The sequence below is a fragment of the Cryptomeria japonica genome, chromosome 3, assembly GCF_030272615.1.
Source record: "Cryptomeria japonica chromosome 3, Sugi_1.0, whole genome shotgun sequence".
NCBI classification, from domain to species: domain Eukaryota; kingdom Viridiplantae; phylum Streptophyta; class Pinopsida; order Cupressales; family Cupressaceae; genus Cryptomeria; species Cryptomeria japonica.
In genome coordinates, this window is record NC_081407.1 from 366078369 (window position 1) to 366102456 (window position 24088).

The following is a 24088-nucleotide window of genomic DNA, read 5'->3' on the forward strand; positions in this document are numbered from 1 at the left end:
ATATCATGACATCACCTATTAAATGTTGTGGTTCCTAGATTAAGTATCCTAGGCCAGCACTGTTAAACGTTTGAAACTTTTCATATGCTAGCTCCTTTGTCAAGATAATGATAATCATATAAAGTTTAATTAATAGATGATTTGTATCAGTTAATAAACTTACATCAATCACAGCAAACAAAGATTTTACACAAACTTCTATCTAATTGTGCAAATAATTTAATGAGAAGTTTTAAATATCATTTTGAGAAATTCATATTACTGGACTCTCGCCAATTTCATACAAATGCCCGCAAAGTTATACTCATTGATATCTTCCTTTAAAAGTTGTACAACAATAGAATTGGGTAAGATCCTTATAAGACCCTACATTTTCAAGTTAGTCCTTATAAACTGTTGACCAAGCAGCTCCAAAAGCAGTTAAAAAATGGCCCACAGTTACTCCTGCCACTATGGTGCATAATCAAAAGCTCCATCACTATGTAATTTGTACACTTTATGAAGAGAAAAATGAAATGAAAAATGTAAATTTGCAATCATCAAATACAGATTAAGTTTTCTTGAATCATGTAAGCTCAGTTATCATCTTTTGCAATACTGTAGGGGAAGCCTCTATAATATTGCAATATATTTCTCTAGTCCATGTATGGCCTATAACGGTCAGCTCCATGCAAAATTTAATGAAGTTGGTGCAGGCACGATCCTTACATTTATATAGGAAATAGAAAGGACAGTTGCATCCATCAATGAGAATACATTGCATTGATTATTTATACCTTTAGGATAGAAGTTGAACTCCATTATATGTTTTGGTTTTTTCGCTTAAAGTAATGATGCTACATATGCACTTAACAACGTTTAATTTTATTTGTCAGCATACTACAAACCAATTAGGCTCTAAAAGAAAACCAGTTAAATCAGATTTAAATATTCTTTAATTTAAGCTATTGTACTCCAGTCAAAATTAAAACACCGTGAACAAAATAGATTCATCAGTCACCTGTTCCTCTATCTTTATGTGTTTTGCAAACAACTTTGCAGAATGACATTTAGCAGTAAATTCACGCAAACCCCTGCAAAAACAAAGAAGAATAGTCTTTTAATGTTCTTAACAGTACAATAAGGCACTGCTATCAGTTCTTTAAAATATTGACATTAAAAACTCCTTATGGCAATGATAATAGAAATAGATTTTTCACCCCACAAAATAAGAAAAGCAATGCGACGAACTTTTGCATTGTTTAGTCCATTTGATGACTCAAAAATCCCCAAAATTACCCTTGTAACACTTTTATTTTTTGGGTTGAAAACTAGATCCTCAAAAGAAACTCCATGTTTAAACTGAGTTCACGGAACTAAATGAATTCTCATCCACTTAAATCCTTCCACAGGTGAGTAACCTCCTAGCTAACCATGCAAAATGCTCCTAAATTTTAAGCAGAGTAATTTGGGACAAGTTCATATTGAAAAAATTAACTAATTTATGGGACTCTTTCAAAACTACTTGTACTGGCACTTCAGGCACCATTGCTAGTCTATCACATTGAAATAGTTCAACAAGTGCAGTACCTTCCACATTACTTCATTTTAGCATATAGATTTGCTACTGGAGCTTCACTAATTTTGTCAACTCATGCCCAAAGTACAACAAAAATAATACAATAGATTGGAGAAACCACTTAGAGAAAGTGAATTCCCACATTTTAGTGGGTGACATCCTTGTATGATATGGTTTTGGGTTCTTTTTACTTTTAACCTGAAGCATAAAAGGTAAAAAATGTGAAAATGAAAGCAAAAAGAACCTAGAGCACAGTAAACACAAAGAACCAACTAGTTATCCTGAGAAAATGGAAAGAGTGAAAGAATGCTCTCTCTATAGCCAATTTGAAATGAAAATAAGTGTTTGTGAGTATGTGCACGAAACAGAATAAAATCCTCAAGAAGCTTTAAGTCTTCTTATCGAATATGATGGCATACATGCAAGGTTGCAGGGGTATGGGGGTACTTGGAGACTTTGGAAACTGGTGCTGGTACCAGTAAGGCTATTGTTTCAAAATAGGAGACATGGGTACTTGGAGATGCCAATTTCTTTCAAATATAATTTAATAATTTATAGAAATTCTGAAAATATAATGACATTAAATATAATATAATAATTTAGTAATGGCTGTTGCAATGTTTTAAGAAATCCTTGTGACCTGCATTTGTTTTGAGTGTTGTTTTTTTTCCGTTTGTACTGTATTTTGATTATTTTGTTGCCTGTATTTTATTTTATTTTTAACATTTTAGGGTTTCCTTTTTTTTGTTTGGCTTGGAGATGGTGGGAAATGGGCGGATACGTTAGCGGGAAGTCTCCTCTCTATGGAGAGGTTTCCAACCAAGTTTCCGGTGTGGGATATGCATCCAAGTCTCCGGTACGAGTACCCAGGGGCTGGGTACAAGTACCCATGCAACTATGCATACATGTGATTCATTCACAATTCACCATTGAAACACTCAGTAAAAAGTTTTAAAAAGTGAAAATGAATGCATGCGGCTGAAAATTATTAAATGCAAATTAATATACTTCCCCAATTTAACAGAAACGGATTTTTGTGAAGAGATTTTCATAAAAAATAATGTGGTTTCTTACTCATTATGTACACATTCCATCCACATTCATATGAAATTGCAAACCCTACAAAAGGCAGAGTAAGGAACCCTTGTTCATTCATCTTCAAGTCTTTTATACCAATTTTGTTTCACCCAAAGTTCCATAACCACCAAATCTTCCAACCATTTTCTAACTCCATATTATATGGCTGAATTAATATTAGACCTTCTTTATATAATAATTAAAAGTTACAGTGTGAAAAAATTACAGGCTTGACCTTGATATTTGGCTCATTTTGCCTTAACTAAAATTCAGCTCCATGCGAAAACCTTAACATTGTCATTCAATGAAACAATACTACTTAAAATTCCTAAGATACATTGATCTATAACTTCGAAATTTTGTAACATTTGTATTAAACAACATTTGTTTTTATGTACCATAGAACATTAATCTACTAACAAGTATTGCATCACTTTGTCTTCACGGCAATTTCATAATAATCAAATTTCATGTAATCATGAAGCAAGATACATTATGGTATCTGAACATATCAACCCGTGATATAAGTCCATTGCCTAGCATTAAATTTTCTTCTAAAAAATCTTTAAAATGCTTGTAATCATACTCAAGAAAAAGTTTGAACACAAAACTTATTCCCTAAAATCTAATTATTCATTAATCATCAAAGCTGATGATTCTTCAATTCTTGCAAGATTTCACACCCTGCATAATTTACCTTTTGTTATTGAGCTTGTCTCAGGCAAAAATTAGATCAATGTTGGTCATTTTCTTTATAAAAGTGTGACACAACTTTGAACTTTCACCCAAACATAAATAATGCATTTAATAAGTAGTGGGGTTGCAACTCCTACAATGGCTACTTCAATTTTGAGATTTATGGTAAATGTTATTTTTAATAATTGCTGATGAATGATGTTCTTGTAGCAATGGAATTGGACCTATAATCATAATTATGTCCCAACACAACTTGACATTTTACCAAGTAACTTTGACATTTCCAGGTACCGTCAGATATCTGGAATCCTCTTTTTAATGTATTGGTCAAGTAATTGGTAGCAGCCCGTACCACAAATAACAAGGTAGCGATTAGTTTTTCTTAAAGAACTCTAAATTGTGCTGGCCACCAACCTATGAGATAGGGTCGTGGGGAACTTGGAGCTGCTGAAGGTTTATTAGGGGTCGTGGGACCCTCAGGGAATGTACCGCCTTATTTTTAATTTTTACTAAAAGCTCAAGAAAAGGATCGCAGGTCCTCAGATGCCTACAGGTTGAATTGTAAAGTTTTGGGTTTGGATTTTATGCCAACCAAACAATAAAGGATTTTGAATTTTGATATTATATCCACCCATCTCTTCCACTTGGAAGTTGAATTTTCAAAGGTGAGCAGGTTAAGCGAGTTTCACAAGCTACCTGCAGCCAGTGTGTTTGGGGAAAAAAAAGTTAAAAATATAATAAAATCACTACATCCATAATCAAGACAACATGATCTTGAAAATAACTAAAAGAAACTTGTATAATTGTTCACCCAATAGAAAGAATTTTGTGTTATGGTTTGCGTTTGTACGATGGTGAACAGCCTAAACATCAAAGGGAGACACACTGCAAGTGAATTCATTCTTACACGGATGTATAGGGTATTCAAGCTTACTCTGCTCTATAATGCCTGAATCCTCGTCATGTTAGAGCTAAGAAATGGTTTATTGTTGTGGGTGCAACGTGTAGGAAAGTCTCAAACTTTTAAAGGAAGTCCATAAAAAAGAGGTTCTCTTAACAACCATTGTCCATCATAAAATGTAGAGGTTAACCTTCAAGCCATATTTGCAATGAAACTCTTGTTTAAGACCAGCTGAAAAAGATTAGCCTAAGGAATAAGGACTGTGAAATCAAATCTAGCATCAACCAGGATATCTCTTTCTTTCTTATTAAGGGCTACAAAGACAATGCAATTTGTACTTGGAATAAGAGAAATTGTTGAGAGTGGAATCTAAAATTAAATCACTAGGTAGGGTTGTATTGAGTAGTCACTACACTATTCTATGTTTTCTTTGCATTTTCTTTTTAGGCTATTGTTAGTTGTGTTTGACTGAGTTATATGTTGCTGGTTTGAAGTGTTGTTTCCTACATTACCTGGGGACGCATCCCCGGTTTTTTTCAGCCGTCCCCATCCCGGGGACAGGGGACTCCTAGGGGACGTTCCCATAAATTCTGCATATAGACAATGAATTTTGACAATGAATTCTATAAGCAATTTGACTTTGACTCTCAATTTAACACAAATTTGCCATAAGAACTCTACTAGTTCTTATATGTTAAGGTTCTATAATGGATATGTGCATGTTTTATCTATGTTTTCGTATGAATATTTTAAAATATCCCTATATATTTTAATTTTCCCTACTTTTATATAGCCGTCCCCTTTGTCGTCCCCTATCCGTCCCCAAAATTGGCAAAAAAAATCACCGTCGCAGAAACCCATACCCCTGTCCCCTGCCGTCCCCGCCCCGGAAACTTGGGGTAACATAGGAACTGGTTTCAGCACTTAGACCACTCTAAAGAATCAAATTTAGCATCAAAAACTATGAGAGCGAGTTTGCAATACTTTTTGGTTTATGTTACGAAGTCACATGAAATTTAAATTCTAATAAAATTTAGTTGTAAATCTGCAAGCTTCTCCAGGAGTGTTGATAGAAGGGAATTCCAAATTTGTTCAAAATTTCAAATATTCCTGATAAACTACAGAGGTTTAAGAAAGTGAATTTGGAATGTAGCAGTATTAATGTCAGATCATTCATGTAATTCTATAGTATCTAGACCCGTCATTGACACAATTGATACCACTTGATATGCTCAGGTCCTAGACAGAAAAGTATTCTATGTAAAACACTCCACAAACTCACTGCATCTTAACTGGGTCTTTCTTTACACAACAATCTCCATATTTATCACCAAGACTTGGCAAAATGTGATAGTTTGAGCCACGAAAGTTTAATCTTTTGGATAAATATGATTTAAGTAAAACCATTAAATTTCCACAGTCCATAGTGGTAGAGCTTGAATGTTTCTCGATTTAACTGCATGAAGTGTTTTTCCATCAATATTTCAGATCACACACCATGATCCATCATTAGGATGTAGACAGCAAGAGAAGAGAAAATGATGGATTGTGAAGTGTGATCTAAAATGTTGATGAAAAACAGATTACACAGTCAAATCCAGAAGCATTTAAGATCAAATGTGATTTAAGGTTAGAAATCTAGGAATTCAACATATCAACCTCTATCTTCCCTTCATATTGTCGCATACACAAGTTGAACTGAGCTCAGAAAGGATTTTAAACACCAAAGAGGTGCTTAATTAATTTGGAGGAATTTGCAAATGATGTAACTCATAGTAAGATCATACCTTTGAACACTCATTCAAGTATTCTACATATAGTAGGTGTCTTTGAATAATCAGGCATTTCGTATTCTACAATAGCATTCCATTTACACAGAATTGACACAACAAACTGAGTGTAAATGGAATTCAATCAGATAGGTTTAAAATAGGAAAAACAGGACAAATCCATAAATAGAAAAATGATGAAAAATGAAAAAATTTGGGTAATTATAAGAAAATGGCTGTGAATTTTTCAAAAAAATTGAGGAAAACATGTTTTACTCAATAGCCCACATCCTTTTCCCATTTTTTTCTAAAAACTCACTCCACTGTCTTTTTTCTTATGTTCTTGCTTTTATTTATTATATTACATTTAATTTCTCATTCAGCTAAAGATGGATAACTGATTAAGGGATTCGCTCACATAATGTTGCAGCAGGAGCAATCAGAGGATGATAATACTGCTCCTCTCTCATACATTAAAAGATCAACCTAGTCTCAGGTTCCAATCTATGCCACTTTTGAATTAATTAAAGTGAAAAAATGAATTCAATTTCTATGAAAAGAGAAGGTTACTTTTATAATCTCCCATGCATTTGCACTCAACTTAGCATTGCAGAAAACCCTGCCCACAAGTATGGAATGGTCAGCAATTATTTTTCACATTTAACAAATATGGTTGTGTTGTGTGTTGCACACGCTCCCTGTCACCGACAGGATCCCCTTTCCTCTTTTTTGGTCTTTTCACCTTCGCCTTGTTGAGTTCCGCGAAGAGTGTCTCGCGTCCTTTTGAGCGTGCCCGAATCAGTCCATGAGATGATAATGTTATGAGTAGGAGCCTATGAATCCGTAAGATCAGTTGAGCCTTCAGGCATGAAAATTCCAAGAGATCGTTTAAGCTTGTAAAATCGCCTGAGATAGGCTTGGAATGGTGGAAACTGGCGAAATCCCCCCAAGAAAAAGATAAAGCGTCTAAAGGCCGCATGAAGACCCAAAGCGCCAATTTTCGTCAGAGGATATAGGAGAGATAAAAGGATGCAAATGTCGAATTTTCAACACCTCCCAAAATCCTGAAATTCGCACTAAGGGGGAGAAATTACATGAGTTTCTAAGAGTTTGCAGAATGGGCCAAAATGCCGAAATTCGCCAGCATTTGGACAAAATACAAGAAGTGAAAACTTGCAAAATCTCTCCAAGTGCCGAAATTGGCAAAATGGGTCAAAACCCCGAAAATGGCATTAAGATGCGAAAAATAAAACTTTCCAAAGACTTCGAAAAGCTCGAAAATCGCATAAGGGGTAAGTGAGAAGTTTTTTTTAGTTTGCAAAGGGTACATAAAGCCCGAAAATCGCATAAAGGGTAAGTAAAAAAAAATTTAGTTTGCAAACACCCTCAAAACCCCGAAAATTGCATTCTCAGGGAAAAGCGCGATTTTTTTTAAAGTTTGAAAAGTGCATGAAAGTGCCGAATTCGCACTTTTAGGTGAAAACGCGAAAAGTTCAAAGTTTGCAATGTGCCTCCAAAACCCGAAGTTAGGGTAGAGTGCGTGAAAGTATTAAAAGTTAAAACTTTTCAAAACCCCCTAGAATGCCGAAAAGCGCATTATGGAGAGAAAGTTTTAAAAGTTAGAAAGTTTTCAAAACCCCTCAAGATGCCGAAATCGTGTGACAAGGGGTAAGTGCGAAAAATAAGAAGTTTGAAAAGTGCATGAAAGTGCTGAAATTCGCACTTTTAGGTGAAAGATTAGAAGTTTGAAAAGGCTCTTCAAATCCCGAAAATCGCTATATAAGGCGAAATTGTCCAAAGAGTTTTTAGCATAGTCATTTTCGCCAAAGATTGAAGAGGATAAAAGGGAACCCCCCCCCCCAATTTGCTGAAGGTCGCGCTTTGAGGTAAATTGCGCAGTGAGTGTTTTTCACGAACTACACTCTCCATTTGTTGAAACTTTGCGTAGGGTTAAAACCGCGATTTTTAGAAAGCTACAAGCTTGCAAAATGTCTTATTTTCCGAAATTCGCCATTTAAGGTAATACCGCGATTCTTCTTTAAGTATTGAAAGTCACGAGGTTTTCATACCTTGTAGAGAGCAATTAAACGCCGAAGTTCGTATAGGAGAAAGTTGCGGTTTCTAAAAAGCTCTCCAAACCCTTTTCAAACGCCTTGAACCCATCACAATCGCGGGGAAGTGTGGAAGGTTAAGTAATTTGTTGAAAAAATCACGCAGGAGGTGAAATCACCAAGGTAAAAATCGCTATGTCTAAGTGTTTAAATCTGCATTTTCTTTCCAAACCATAGGCGCGAAAATTTGAAATAGGGAGTTAACCGTTGAAATTCAAAATTGCAGGACTCTCCCGTTCCAAATTTGCAAGTTGTGAACTTATCTTTTCAGAACGTAAGGCATATGAAGTATCATTTTTCGAATCCAAAGGAATTCATTCTTGCAGGGCAAGTTGTGTGAATTCACGCCATTCATTTTCGCCAGGTAAGTGTGCTTCGCCTCTCTTGAAATCATTCGAAATATATGCAAAACTGGATAGATGTGTGTGCAAAAAATTGATTAAAGCGATTAAATCAAAAAACCGCATTTCTTCCCATTTATAAGACGTCATGCAAAGCAATTAAAAACAGAGTCTAGGAATTAACCAAAAACGCATTTTCAGACTTAGGGCAAATCTTAAAGCATTGTCCATTTTTGAAAATTGATCCTAATATGCCTAAGCATAAATTCAGCAGTCGAAATCATCTAAGTCTTTGAACCATAGCCGAATAAGTAAATTTGTAATCAAAAAAGCTTCATAAATATTCATGTCCAGATCAATTAAGCTTTTTAGTTAGAGTATCATGTTGTTCTTTAAATTCGGTTTTCAAGTTAATCCTTGTATGTTGGTGTATCCCTTTATCTAACCCGCTTCGTTTCCTTTATATTGTCTCGTAATCCGCGTCCGGCTATGCAGAATAAATGCCTAAATCAGCGGTAGAATCATCAAAGACACCTGCTGCAGCAAAGACATCACGAGTGTCCAAGTCAGATATCCCTCGTGGAGTCGAAAAGATGTAGTATCAGTATCAGAGAGGGGGACTAAGGGAATCAAAAGTTCAGAGTATCTGGGAAAGTGTAGGTGATACTGACCTGGGCCATATTGATATTCAAGATTTCAAAAAACGAGTTTTCTCCCCTAATGCCTATGGCAGGCCTAGGCGGATGATGGAAAGTGGCATTGCCCAAGCAGCAGGAATTCCCCCGGCAGTGCAAAACTATGAGCTAGTAGTAGAGGTTGCCCGACATTACCAACCAAACTCCAGATTGGTGCTCCTCGAGAACATGGTCCTCGCTAACTTCACTCCTGAAGCCATTGGCGATGCATTTGACATTCCCTTCCCGAACAACCCCATAGCAACAACTATAGATGAGGCGCAAGTGGCGTATGATATAAACCCTGCCAAATGCAGAACACTAATAAATGAAGAGTGGTACAAGGAGAGAAGACCTCCAAGCATCAGGATTGGGAAAAAGACCCCTAGAAGCGACTTTCACAACAAGCATGGTGACATGGTCACATTGCTCAACAGGATTATGGGACTTCCCCAATCCAACTACTTTGAGGAATGGATGTTCTACTTCACAAAACAGGTCTTCGCTGAGAAATCCAAGTTTGACTAGGCCCAAATCATAAGCGACAACATCCACACCCAATTGATCGAACTTGAGGCAAAGAAGTACTTCACTATGACATCCTATTTAGTCTACATGTTCGCCAAAAACCAGCCACTGCCATGTTTAAACATGAAGGGTGAAATCAAGAATGGGCCTGATCAGGTGAAGGTATACGATTGTTATCCACAGCTACACTATCAGGACATAGCTCAAAGGGAAAAGAACAGCCCTGCCTATGCAATTGGTCAGTATGAGCGCGTCAATGACGCCTTCACAATGCGCTTGGTCAGGCTGATGCAGGGAGAACTACACATAAGGCTCTCAGAGCAAGCTACTATTCTAGTACAGAGGTATGGTGCCTGATTCATCCAATTCCCAAGGTTCTCCTACATCCGGATAGCTGGCTTTGAGGTGCTCCTTTCTGACTTCTGCGATAGCCAGCCGACAAGATAGTTCTCCTGAAAGTCGCAAGGCAGTCACGTTCGGCGAACAGTTTACTCAGAGACAAGAAGCAGTGTGGATTCGCCTTCCCTATGATTATAGGTAACCTTGATGTCCATCTAAAGAACCCAACCCAGGTAGAGGAATCCTTTACAGAACTAGCCTCCTACAGCCTACAAGAACATTTCCCAAGGAAATGCTTTGATCATGACAATCTGGCAAAGAGAGCCTATGGCAGGCGATACAGAGCAAAAGAATCAGTTGAAGATTATTGGAAGAACTGCTCTGATGACTATGAGGTCTGACGGCGCGAATATTCAAGGCTGAGTGTGCAGCAAATGCGACTATGAATACCGTCAGGTCCCAGATCAACTAACAGATTCAAGAAATTGGCTACAAGTCCAGGAATTTGAGGCGGTAAGACATCTTTTGCCAGGCATCGATTGGTTGCAAGATCCAATCACTGATTTTGAGGCGGTTATGGCAGCCCCAGGAAGATATACTGACCAGTGGTTGCACTAGCAAATTGAGCGACTGATTCATGAGGGAGTCCAGTTCACCTACCACTTGATGGGTAACCTTGATTCTCAGTCCTCCGAAGATGAGGGAACATCTAGTGCACCAAAGGAAGAGGTTGAAAAGACTGAAAAAAGGAAGAAGGCTAAGGCTAGTAGAGGAACTCGGACATCCAAAAGAACAAGAAGGGAAAAGATCCCTATTAGGAGACTGTTGACGTGTATTTTGTACATAGCCTAACACAGAATAAAATACCCAAGGGTACCTTATCCTCTCTTGAATAAAGTTTCCGAATGCTGAAGATATCGCGAAAAGGATCAATCGGAGAAACTTCAAGGTTCTTGTATGTAGGATCTCTACGTGTGGATAAGCTCTCTGTGGTATGATGTGATTTGCTGGAATCACAAGGGGACTTACATTTGATGATTGAACTTCTGATTTGCTTTTGAATATTGCTGGAACACAGGATCTTACTGCCTTAGATTTGAAAAATGGAAAAAAGATGAGGGCAAAGAGAGGATCTAATCCTAATACTAAGAATGTAGGAGCAATGATTGATCTTTGGTGAAACTCTAACTAGGTCTTGTTTTGACATCGCAGGACCATCTCCACAAGGCTAGTGCGATCTTCAAAGGGAAGCTTTATGATGTTCAAATCATCACTGCAGGCATAGACACCATCAGGTTGATGCATATCAATGAAGAAGCGACAATTGAAGTTAAGCTTAAGCTGAACGATTCCAGTTGACTACACAAGGCAAGTCTGCAATCAACAAACTGCTAGTAGTATGGATATGCGAATTTCACCATCAATCAAGCATATTTCTTCCACTCATCTAATAACATGAAATCAAATATGAGAAGTATAAAGACCATGCAAATTGTCGAATCGACCCATAAATTTCACCATTTCTTCAATGAAGTTACAAGTCTTTTACAACAACATCTTGGCAACAATCTTTGCCTTCTCTCTCTACTCTACTCTAATTACTATTCTATCAACTAGCTAACTACTCTCTATTTGTCTTCTAACCGCTTTCCAACTCCTTCCTAACTGCCTTTACAAAATGAAATGTCAGGGCTTATATAGTGCCCTCAATACAATTCGATGGCTTAGATCAATTCGAGATCAATGGCCAAGATTCAACAATGAAAACCCTAATTAGAGTTTGTTACAACCATTACATAACATTTAATGCTTGACCAATGATAAAATTGTATTGCTTGGACACATGTCCTCTCTAGAAAAATCGACCAATGGATAGCCGGGGTAGGTACATCGAAGTTTGTGCCACCTTCCATGAGTTAGGTACATTGAATCTGGACATGCTGAGGTGGACCACACTGACTGGAGAAGTGATGACTAGGATGCCACCTCGTCTGACACTTGTAACTTGGTAAATATTCAACTTGATGTTGTTGAGAAGCTAGCTTTAATTAATTCATCTGGAACTATTTGCTTCTTCAACGAACCCTTGTTCTAACTCCTTGTGTCCTTGATGTGCAGGATGATTGATGTACCTCGCCTTGGAATGCTCGACTGGAGGAGGCCGCCCTTGTCCTTACTTGATCGTCCTTGAGGAGACTGTCCTTGATCTGGCTTGATTTTCCTTGAGGAGAGTCTTCCGACTTGTAGATCTTTCGAGCTTGGGAGTCGCCATCTTGGTACCTACACAACGTTTCAAAATTAGTAATATATCTTGAAATCTAAAAATTAAACTTTAAGAGGAAGATTCAAGATTTTAATTAGGAAACTTCATGATAAATCTTGAGTTATCATTTCCTAATTAACCATGCAATACTTAGACTTTTCTAAAAAAATGTCTAAAAAAAAAAAAAAAATCAAACCTTGAATAAGGGTGTCAAGATGATTTTGCCATACCTCTTCTTGAGAATTAACTCTAAAAAATAGATGAATTTTGCTAGGCAAAGTGTAGATCAAAGCTCTCCCTTGGACAACTTGCGCCTCCTTTTTAACTTCACCATCCTTTGGGGTCTTCAACGTTTTAAGGAAAATTCGCTCCACCTCTAGCCTCCAACAAAGTTCGCTCTCCCTCTTGAATCAAAACTCGCACTTCTACTTGGATGAGATTTCGCACTTCTATTGCTCCTTCAAAATCGCACTTGGACAAATGATTGAATGATGGATTAACATGCTCAACACACCCCTCCTATATAGGCGCTCATCTTGATAATTGCCCCTAGGCCGACTTGGAAAATAGGCCCCAGAAACAAATAAAATTTAATAAAAGAGGGGGCCGACCTTGCAAAAAACATTTAAAAATAATACCCCAAGCGCTCCCTTTTTTAAAATTTAATAATAATTAATTAAATGCCTTTGTAATTAATAATTTCGATTTTTTTTTATTTTTTTTTTTTAAAGGCTTAAATTAATTATTAAATGTTCATGCGCTATTTTTAAATGCCAATTAAATTAAATATTTCAAGTTTTTAGCGAATTTGGCATTTTAATGTAATTCGAAAGATATTGGCGTCCAAGCATGGGAAGAATAATGAATATCAACCTCATCGCCCTGGTCCCTTGGAGAGGGACAGGAGCGCCTATACCTTTTGGACCTCACACTTCTTGTTTTTTACGTCCAAGACCTCATTTTTGACGTCCAAGATGGCATTTTTACTTAGAATTTCGAGTTCAATTTATTCGATCTTTGAAATGAGTGCACTTTAAAGCATTTTCGCCCTGGTCCCTTGGAGAGGGACAGGAGCGATTTCATCTTTTGTCCTTGATTCTTGTCTTTCAAATCGCCACTTCAAGTTTGGAGGCAAACAATGATCTTCGTTCGTCCTTTAATGCATGTTCAACTCCATTTTGCAAGGCAAACTTTGACCTTCTTAAGACTTTCGCCCTGGTCCTCCAGTGAAGGACAGGAGCGATTTTTACATTTTGGCCTAAGATTGTTGACTCTTTGGGTTATTTCTTTGTTCACCATCTTTCAAAAGACATTTCTCACTCTGCATCTCTTTGTCTTGGCATGATTTTGGAAGGAAATGATTGATTTGAAGAATATCGCCTTGGTCCTTGAGTGAAGGACAGGAGCGCCACTTAGTTGATTGTGCAAATTCTTGATCTCCTCGTCCTTGAATTACCTTTAAGGCACAAAACATGCTTTCTCCATTTTATCTTAAGTTGTGAAAATGAGAAATGGTATTTCAATCGTTAGGCACTTAGGCGTTTTGAAGATTTCGCTCTAGTCCCTTGGAGAGGGACAGGAGCGCCTTGGCCACTTTGAGCAAGTTTTGTGGTTTTTGCAATCTCGTACCCTCTTGAAGCACTTTAAATATCATTTTGACCTCGCGCCTTGACTTGGATTCGTCCAAATTTGGAGAGGAAGGACTGGATATTAAGTTTTTCGCCTTGGTCCCTTGGAGAGGGACAGGAGCTATTTTGCAAATCCAAGCTTATCCGTCCTTTGTTAGCCTTCCAAATTATATTCAATGGATAAATCATGTTTTCCTTGGTCTCTTCAAATCATAAAATTGTCTTGATCCTGCAAGAACAGTGCAAATTTGAAATTCAAGCTCCGGTCCTTCAGTGAGGGACGGGAGCACTTTTGCAATTACAAGCCAATTCGTCCTTTGCTAGCTTCGAAAATTATCTTCAACGGATTGATCGCGTCTTCCTTCACCCACCTCAAACGTAAAACTTGTTTTTCTCTCGCCCAAAACTTGCCTTGAGGGAAAATCGCTCTGGTCCCTTGGAGAGGGACAGGAGCGCCCTAGTCAATCACCTTGGTCCCTTGGAGAGGGACAGGAGCAAACTTGTTACTTAGGCAGATTTTCTTCATTGTGGCGTACTTAAGTTATATTCAACGGGCAAAACATACTTCCCTTGACCTCCTCAAATCGCGAAACCACTTAAATCTTGCAAGGATAATGCGAAATTGGATTTCAAGCTCCGGTCCTTCAGTGAGGGACAGGAGCGAATTTTGCTCTCTAGGCCAAATCGTTACAATTTTCATCAAAAAAATGTCTTGGCTAAGGAAGATATCATCTTACTTCATGCTATGAATAAAAGTTAATGTCCAAAAAAGGTCTAAAATTGTGCATATAAAGAAAAGCGCTCTGGTCCTTCAGTGAGGGACAGGAGCGAATTTGACCTTCTAGGCAAAAACTTCATCATTTCATTGTTTTTGATCAAGTCTGGATGCTCTATCATGCTCATTTCGTCCTTCACCATGCCTTTGACGCTTCAATTTGTCCAAACAAGGTCAGGAATGACTCCACTAAGCCTTTTCGCTCTGGACCCTTGGTGAGGGACAGGAGCGCTTCGCCTTGGTCCCTTGGAGAAGGACAGGAGCAAAATTCGCTCTGGGTCCTCAGTGAAGGACAGGAGCGAAATTTGACTTTTTGAACTCTCTATCAGGATAATTTTTATGGAATATAACATTTCCTTCTATGTTTCTTCTTTCTTATACTTTAAGTTATATTCCATATATACTTTCAGGATGTTTGAGAGTGGTTTCAGACCTCCAGGAGTTATATTGCAAAATCTAGTTTTTTGAGGTTTTTCAGTTTCCAGACTTAGTCAAATTTCAGGATCAAGACATTCCAGACTTAGCCAAATTTCAGGATCAGGACATCACTCAAGCCGGACTTGCTATCCTATTGATCCCCTGGGCGACACTCAAAATGCAAAGGCTAACTGACAAAACCCTAAAAAACCTAAAAAGACAAACCCTAAAAAGCAAAAAAAACAGGGGTCCCCATTTGCAATGGGGCGATGTGTGAAAACGTCACAACAGAGACCAGAGGTCACTTCATCATCAAAAGACCCCAATTCATTTGATGATGTACTTGAACTAGATTATATACCTGCTCCACCTTCCCAGAGTGATATTGACGCATTTGGAGTTGATGATCCTCCTGCACCCGACATGCTAGAAGTCGAGCTAAGAGCCATTGAATCAGCCAAACCTGATAATCAAGTGGAGGAAGGAGAGATTCCATCCATTCAGGGGCTGGAGATGCATGAACCCACCCAGTAAAGCCACCATGAATTGTAGCTCCATAATACTACCAAGGATGACTCCATTGTTGAAGGAGAGCAAAGGACAAATGAGACCTGCAAGCCTGAAAAGACTGAAGAACAACCATCACATGAAAATACTAGGCAGTTGTTCAGTGAAGTGGGAGAGAATTCGGCTACGAGCAAGGAACTTGACACTTCCTCCACTCCTCCTGTAACCGAGCAGCTGCAAATATGCGATGAGCCGGCTGAAAACATTAAAGAACAGAGTGCAAATTTAACCATAACATCAGCCCAGACTGTACCTCAAGAATGGCTAATTGCTCGAGCTCAGCGCAAGGCCGCCACCAAGTCGCCCATTGATTTGGAGGACATCTTCTCACGCATAGACCAAGCCAAGGCCAAGGGGAAGAAAAAGCCTAAGGCATATTCCCGGATAACCAAAGATGAGCAAAGGAACCGTACCCTTCGTATCGCCACCCTGCCTGTAGATAAGCCAGCAAATCAAATTACACTGGCTGATTATAGCATCACGACTGTCCCCATCGGACGAGCCACTAAGGAGCAGGAAAGGGAGGAATTCAAAGACTCCGTGCAAAACATGCTTCGACAACTCGAAGAAATAACAGCTGAAAAGAACATGTATCGAGCTCGTGCTGAACAGGCCGAGGGATACATTGATCAACTCCTGAGACCATTACATAATGCTTCCGAATCCCACATTCCCCCTACAGCATTGGCACAAAGGACCACCACAGAATTTGAAGGAGTACGAGATACTGCCAAGGCCGTCAAAGAATGGATGCGAGGCATTAAAGAAAGAGGAGAGCAAATCTTCAAGGATCTGCGCGAAATGGCCCTCCATAGGGAAGCCATTATTATCAAAATGTGTAAGCTGAAGAAGGAATGCTATAACACTCATGAGGCGATTGCCAAGGCATTGCCCCTCATTAGGGCTCTATTTTGGACTTGCTCTCAGATCCCTGCTGCTGATACTACCCTAAATCCTTATAGTGTCAATACCTTCAAAGAATGGTATTGGGCCCTCAGCATGAAGGACGACATGAGGGATAATATCAATAAGATGCATGATAAGTGCGATGACACTTTATCAAATGTGAAGGATCTTGGTGAAAGAATCCTCAAATCCATGGTTCCCGGTTGGGAAAATAGTATGGACGATAGTGAGGTGCAACCGCAGTGGGAGGACAGGCTTAATCCCAAGGTCACTTACTTCGTAGAGGATCTAGATTTTGCTGTTGGGCTGCAAGCAGACATATCATGTTTTGAAAATCACAAGTCATACTAGAGAGAGGAGCTAGAGAATTTGGATAGCCTCCTACAAGGTATCCATTACAAAATGTTCAATCCACCTATGCCGCCGATGACCGAATTATTCAAGTTATGCCTGAGATTTTAGGACTACGTCCGGGTAGAGCGTGCAGCCGATCAGGATATCTGGGGAGAGTATCTGCACGACGAGGTCGAATTCATCACCGAGGAATCTAGAGCTGGAAAAGAGAAAGTGCTTTCCTAAAGTGCTTTTTTCTTTTAAATTTGAAAAGTGCACTTTTTGGCCAAAGGGTCATATTTGACTTCCAAGTCAACTGTAAACTTAAAACTTTGTGTATGTGCACTTTTTGAATTATTTTGGATAAGTTTTAATTACCTTTTTGGGTAGTTATTGCTCCCTTTGGGGTAGTTGTTGATATTTGCCCTCCATTTATGGGTATGGGTACCTTTTGTAAGGATGAATCTTGGCCACTTGTTTAGTTTAGATCTTGGCCATTCATCCGTTTTTGGAAGCCTAGTTAAAGGGTACTGGTTTTCCCTCATTTTGTAAGAAGTTCATGGATTGTTGTTGAAGCTCTTGCGAAATTTACATAGGATTTAATGCAAAGTTAAGACTGTTTCAATTTCATTGTGAGTGCATGGTCTCCTTCACCAATTTGAATTATTCTGTTATATTTCTTTCATTTCTCTATAGCATTTTCTAGATAAACATCTGATAGAATCTTCGTTGTTCATACCATTAGGGACTAACTGATTGTCATTCCTTCTGCATGGTTAATCTGAACCGTCTCATATGCTTAGTTCGGTTATTGAATACTCATTGAATGAATGTTAAAGTTCTGAAGATGTGTTTAATAGCATGAAAACTCTATTTTCCTTGAAGATCACACTAGATTCATACAAATATTGTGCTTAAATGGCTGATAGTGTTTAATCTGGTTATTTGGAGGTGTCTGTCTGTTTTTCTTAAAAATGATATCTTAGTTAAATAGTTAAATTCTCTATATCTCTTTTCCCTATCCCTTCTTTTTCTTTTTTTACCAAGAAACCCCTGCAGTCCAGCTGAAATAGTATCATCCAACCGAAACCAACTGATAACAAGACTGTTAGAATTTTAGGGAACTCATCCAGCAATTATCCATATCATCGTAAGTCCCCTTTGTGTTTCCAGCAAAACACATCAAACCACTGAGTGATCCCGCAATCAAGACCTGACAATCGAAACCTTGAGGTCGTCCCCTTTGATCAAACGAAAAAACAGCATTAGGGATTTCCTTATCTCAAGAGAGGATAGGATACTCAGCGAGTGCATTCTATTCTGCGTTGGTCGGATGAAGTCGCAAGTTCAGCGATTTTAGACACGTCAACAGGTTGATATTCGGTTATTTATAGTTTTTAAAAAATTGCAACATGGTTCTTAAATATGATGAACATTAATTGTTGCAAATAATTATGTTCTTTTACCATTTTTTGCTATGGTGTGTTCTATAGAAGTCATCTTAAAATTGTCCATTGCATACAAGAAAGCAAACAAACAGATAGCAAGTGAATCCTGAGATTCTTGAACTTTGTCAATGTGTTCAGAATGGTCTAATACCACTGACTCCAATCCCAAAATAGATCTAGGGGAACAACATACCAAACGTAGGATTCCATTTGTTATATTGGTAACAAAATTGTAAGAGACTGTCTATGTGAATTAGATGACAAAGTACACAATGCGGAATATTCAATGATAAAAAATCTTATAGCATAGCATAGTGTACAAAGGAGAGAAATAGTAATTGTTAAGAACTATATTTCTTTAAATAAAACTCAGAAAACCAAAATTGAGAACTAAACTAATTTGAACATATGATAGAATAACTTATTATTACATCGAGAGATGTTATACAGTTGTATATGGGAGTGAAGAACCCATGTACATAAACACCTAAATATAATAAATAATCTTTTTTATCTTAGAGTCTTAGAGACATTGAATTTCCACAGTTCATGATGAATATTATGCTAAGCTTCTGGATTCAACTATGTCTATTTTGTTTGCATCAACATTTCAGATCACACTCCATGATCCATCATCAGGATGAGAGAGAGCTAATGAGAGAAAAAAAAATGTAGCTTTTTTATCTTGTCAAATCTTCATTTTTCAGAACCTTTCTTAATTGCTTGTAGCTGAAATAAAACTGTTTCACCTCCATAAAAGAACTCAATCTGGTAACTTTCTGTTTTTAACAGGACTGATTTTTTATTTAACTGCACATACACATATAAATAAATGTAAAGATGTTATTTTTTGTCAACCATTCGCATCTCAGGCCATTTTTTGCAGCCATTGATCAACATTGTAAGATTATCTATGACACTGTGTTACCCTTCACAAAGGAAAACAAAGTTGTCACAACATTGTTTTCTTGCAACCCAACCACACAAGTATCTTGGTTGCTCTCTACAGAACTCAGCCATGTCTGCACATCTAACATATATTCCATCAGATTGGCATTAGATATTTGCCTTAATTCTGACTCTGAGTCATGAAGCTGAGCCCATGTATCTTGCAAGAGCTTTGTGCAGTCTTCAAGTGCAATGAATTCTGATTATACTCATTATTATGGATGATTAGATGTTATATGATCTACATGTACTGACCCATGTACTAACATATTTGCATATCTTATGAGATGCATCATGTGTTGGATTACATTCTGTGTGTTTGATTCTGATTGCGGTGCGAGGGGATGCTATTTCGTCACTCACTTCGGAGAGACACGAGATGTCACAATTCCCCTTCACCAGTGTGCATGTAATTGTTAGGTATATGTATATTATTTGTATATATGTTTTTCTCTGTGATGCGGGGTTGCAGGTACAAGGCATCGACTCCACCTGGTTTCACAGGTCTGAATGTGCCTACACAATCCCAATGGAAGTTGTGGGAAATAGCATAATGGCCCATTACTCAAACCCTTAGCCCTTGCTCGATATTAGAGCAATGTCCATGTCCTGTGCTTACCTGATCGGAATGCCACATAGGCAAAATCCGATGACCTTGATATGTTGTGTGTGAGTATGCATTTGTGTTGCGTATGGGTTTAATCAGTCATATTGTTTTGGTAGATTTTAGTTATAAACATTTATCATAAGGTTTTATTTAAATTTGTGATAATTTAATTTAAATACATATATTTGTGTGTATAAAATTATATATATATATATACACACACATTTGAATAATCTTACCTTATTAATTAATTAACAAATTTATATTAATATTCTAAATAATTAAATTAAAACACAAGCTTAAATCATTAATGAATTAAGTTATAATTTAGAGGGTGAATTAATTAAATGATTAAATACATGATGTGGATAATTAATGAAATAAAAACTTTAGTATGAGTAATTAATTAAAAAAAAGTAAGTTTCCATTCTCGAAAAAAAAAATGGAACGGTGAAGGAAACTTTTTATTCTGGAAAATTTCTGGAAGGGGATTTTTCTGTTTTATGTTTTTGGGGGGTTTGGTTCTGGAAATTCATCATGTTTTTGCTATGTGTGGATGCTTGGGAATTTTGGAATGATGGCTGGAAAAAAAAATTGGAGATTAAGAGATTTGGGTGTGGCATTGGAGAGCAATATTTGCATTAAATTGAAGGGGGTTTTTTGTGAGAGTTTTTGTGAAGCTTTTGTGAGAGTTTGTAAGTGATTTTCTAGAGTTTATTGCTACTACGGATTGGTGTTGGATTTCTGCTATTGCTATTGCTTGGATTTTCTTCTACACTTTCTATACTTTCCAGGTTGGATACAAATGCCACTCTCTATTATTCTTCTACACTTTCTATACTTTCCAGGTTGGTTACAAATGCCACTTTCTATTATATGGTTTAAAATGTTTTTTTTGAATTTGAAAAGATTGTATTCTCTGTATTTTCTATGTTTTTGTTCCATTCTAAAGTTATTTGCATTCATTGTTTGTTGAGTGTTCAAACAATGCAAATAGGTGTTCTTTAGATTGTTTTTCTGAACAGTTTTTTAGTTTTCCTCTTGTGTGAATTCAATTTTGATCATGGGAATGAATTGATTACATTTCTAGAAAGGGGATAAAATTCACCCCTCTCAAATGGGTATTTTCCACATTGTTATTTTTACATGGTTTGATGGTTCTTTTTAGAGCCCAAAGACAACCCTAGTTTTCAATCATGTTTTGGGAATTTTGATATAGAATCCCATTATGTAGGAGAATGATTATGTTATTATTTTGAAAAGAAAAACATGTTGTTTTCAATTCTTTTGTTGTTATTTGAATTTATTTTATTTCTGGGCAAATACTGGGTAAGAGGGCTTTGAATGCATTCTCATTCCTTAAGATTTAGAGGATGTTTTTTTTTAGAAATCTGTGTTGTTTTAGTGATCTTCAAGTATAGTTGTATGGATTTTTTTTTGTTGTGAAGGGGATTCCTAATATGCTTCAAAATTATGTTGCTCTTACTATGGTTTTAATCTCATTTATATATGGTTATTCCCATCTGTTATTCAAATAGAATCAATTTGTGATGATTTGGGTGAATCGGGTAGTATAGTTTTATCACAGTTTTGTGGGTTGGGTAGAGATTTATATGTGGCTATTCCCATTTGTTATTCAAATAGAATCAATTTGTAGTGATTTGGGTGAATCGGGTAGTGTAGTTTTATCACAATTTTGTGGGTTGGGTAGAGATTTTGGAAATAAAATATGCATCATTTGCTGCTATGTGAAGTCATGTTTCAGACCTTCTAATTTGCTGCTAAATATCAGAAAATACATTTCCGTGATGTCCTACAAGATTGCATTCAATTTGGTGTTCCTTTGTGCAAGTCTAGTTGATTGGTTTTGTTGTTTTCGATTGATTTAGCAAGATTAATTGTAAATCCATATTTCAGATTTGAAATGAATCATTATTATATTTTTGGGGGATTATTAGGATCTGAAATAAATCCTTAATACTTTTGGGGACATTTCAGTTTGAGTCTCATAATTGTTTGTCTCTATTCATCAGTTCGAGTGTCTCCTAAGGGCTTCAGAGGCTGGGTATGAGGTTTAAGCTCTGTTTGTCATTCATATTTGGATCACATTGTCTGAAGTGGATTGATTTGTGGATGTATGTGGTTGCTTGATTATCTTATATTGTTATCTCTATGTTAACCAATGTCGGTTTGAGCCCGGTGTGCTCCTATGTTGAGATATTGATTATAATGTTATATGGATACAATGATGTTTAGATCTCTATCATGAGACTTAATGAAATCGTATTATATTGTTCATTTGATGATGATTCATGTTTCATCTTATTCTTTGATTTGGATTTAGGTAGGCACAGTGTCATAAGGGAGAGTGGCTCTCCATGGGGGTTGGGATCCCAAGTGATTGCCAGGATAACCCATTGGGGGAGTTGCTTAACAAGTAATAACCTTAATAATGAATTAGGGGGTTGGGTAGTTAATCACATTAATCAAGATAATGTATGCCCTGCTCATGGCTTGAGTGCTCGTTTAGGCTCAAGATGAGGTGGGAAGGCCTGGAATGGCAAGAGCAACTACCTTGTCCTCTTGAAAGGTATGTTGGTTCCGCATGAGACTTGTATGGGGGCCAGGGGTCAGGAGAGGCTGCCAGGATAACCCAGGATGGGGGTCGGGGCCTATGGAGACCTGTTAGGATAACCCATATCAAACTATGTGATGACACTCTCCCCTTGTGAGCACTAGTGTCCTACTCATGTGTTTTGTTTGTGAGCCTCTGGAGTATTCCTGTTATGAGATTCATCTTTGTGTACCTTGGTTGTTTGGCCTTACCCTATGGATGTGAGTTACGACCATGCATTGTTTATCCTATGTTTGAGTGTTTGTGGGCCAAATGTCTATCTCCTAGCACGGGGGTGGTCCTTCGAGGTCCACATGGTTGCGTGGTAGTTGCCTTCTTCCATCTAGGATTTTGAACCTGTGCGTGCATGGATTGGCTTCGTTCATTCTCCAATTGCTTCTCTTGGTTATGGTCAGCGTAGTAGTTTAGGTGAAGAATTCATTCATCTTTCATATTGTAGCTAGGTTTATATCAAATGTAATTGTATTATGTGCATGCCTTCTAGGCAAATGATGCAACTTTGATGAAGTCGTGATGTAAATGTAATGTGATTTAGGTGATATGATTTGGTAGAACCTATGTTAGTAAATTGAAATAATAATCCTATGTAATTTGAAATGCATATATGTTCATTGTTCATTATCATGTATGTTGTAGGAACTTTTGGTATTGGAATTAAATTGAATTTAGTCTTAGAGTTAATTGAAAGCTATTCAGTTTCTTAATTCAGTAAAATTAGATGTGTATAGATGGTTTAATTCTATTAGCTTTCTTGTTTATGCTCATGAATCGATCATAACTAAGATTAGATTTAATTTCTTTTATGTTTTATGGGTTGTTTAGTAGCATCGTTGAGGAACCTTAGAGGATAGTTTGGTTTTTTTATTTCTTCCGCTTGTGCAATTGAGTTCATAATGCTACCCTTGATAAGAGCATTGCATTAGTAAATACATTAAGATGTTTCAAAAAAAAAGCTCTTCTTAGTTGAGTTAGTTGGGTTAGATCCTCTAGGGTCCTTGGCAAAGAGTTGCATTACCTAGTAGTCTCATAAGAAAAAGAAGAAGATTTAAATTAGACACTAACTATTGGAATCCAAGGTTTGAATGAGAGCCATACTGAAACTGCATGTGACAACAAGAATGCAATTATTAATGATAATAAGCCACAAATGGAGCTTTTCTAAGAATAAAATCCCTTATCCTTACCTAAAACAAGAGAAAGGGGCTTTCATGGTGTAGATAGCATGAGAGAAAGGAGATTCTGTTTGAAGTGTAAATTGGAGCAAGCTGCAAGGATCCCACCTGAAGAAAGGCAAATGCCAAAAACTACCAAATGTTTCTAGGAATTGGAATAGATAACACATGGTACAACACTCCAGCATGAGTTAAAATTATAGAGTGTAAATGGCCAGATTGATGAGGCATGTCAACAGAACTAGGTCCTTCCCACTCTAAGGGATGGTAAAATTAATCTGTAAATGGAGCTTCACAAAGATAATTTTAGGAATGGAAGACTTGCAGAGACACCAAACAAGACTCCTATTAGCATACTTATTCTATGTACAGCAGCATATTCCCATACCCATCCT

At 37.3% G+C, this 24088-nt stretch overlaps 1 protein-coding gene across 1 annotated transcript in view; it reads right to left on the reverse strand.

The window, feature by feature from the left end:
• Positions 1-24088, reverse strand: part of LOC131080032 (uncharacterized) — a 117828-nt gene that overhangs the window by 62689 nt on the left and 31051 nt on the right. The window contains exon 3 of the mRNA XM_058018128.2: positions 1001-1073. Coding sequence (XP_057874111.2) covers positions 1001-1073 — 73 coding nt within the window. The remainder of the gene's footprint in view (positions 1-1000; positions 1074-24088) is intronic.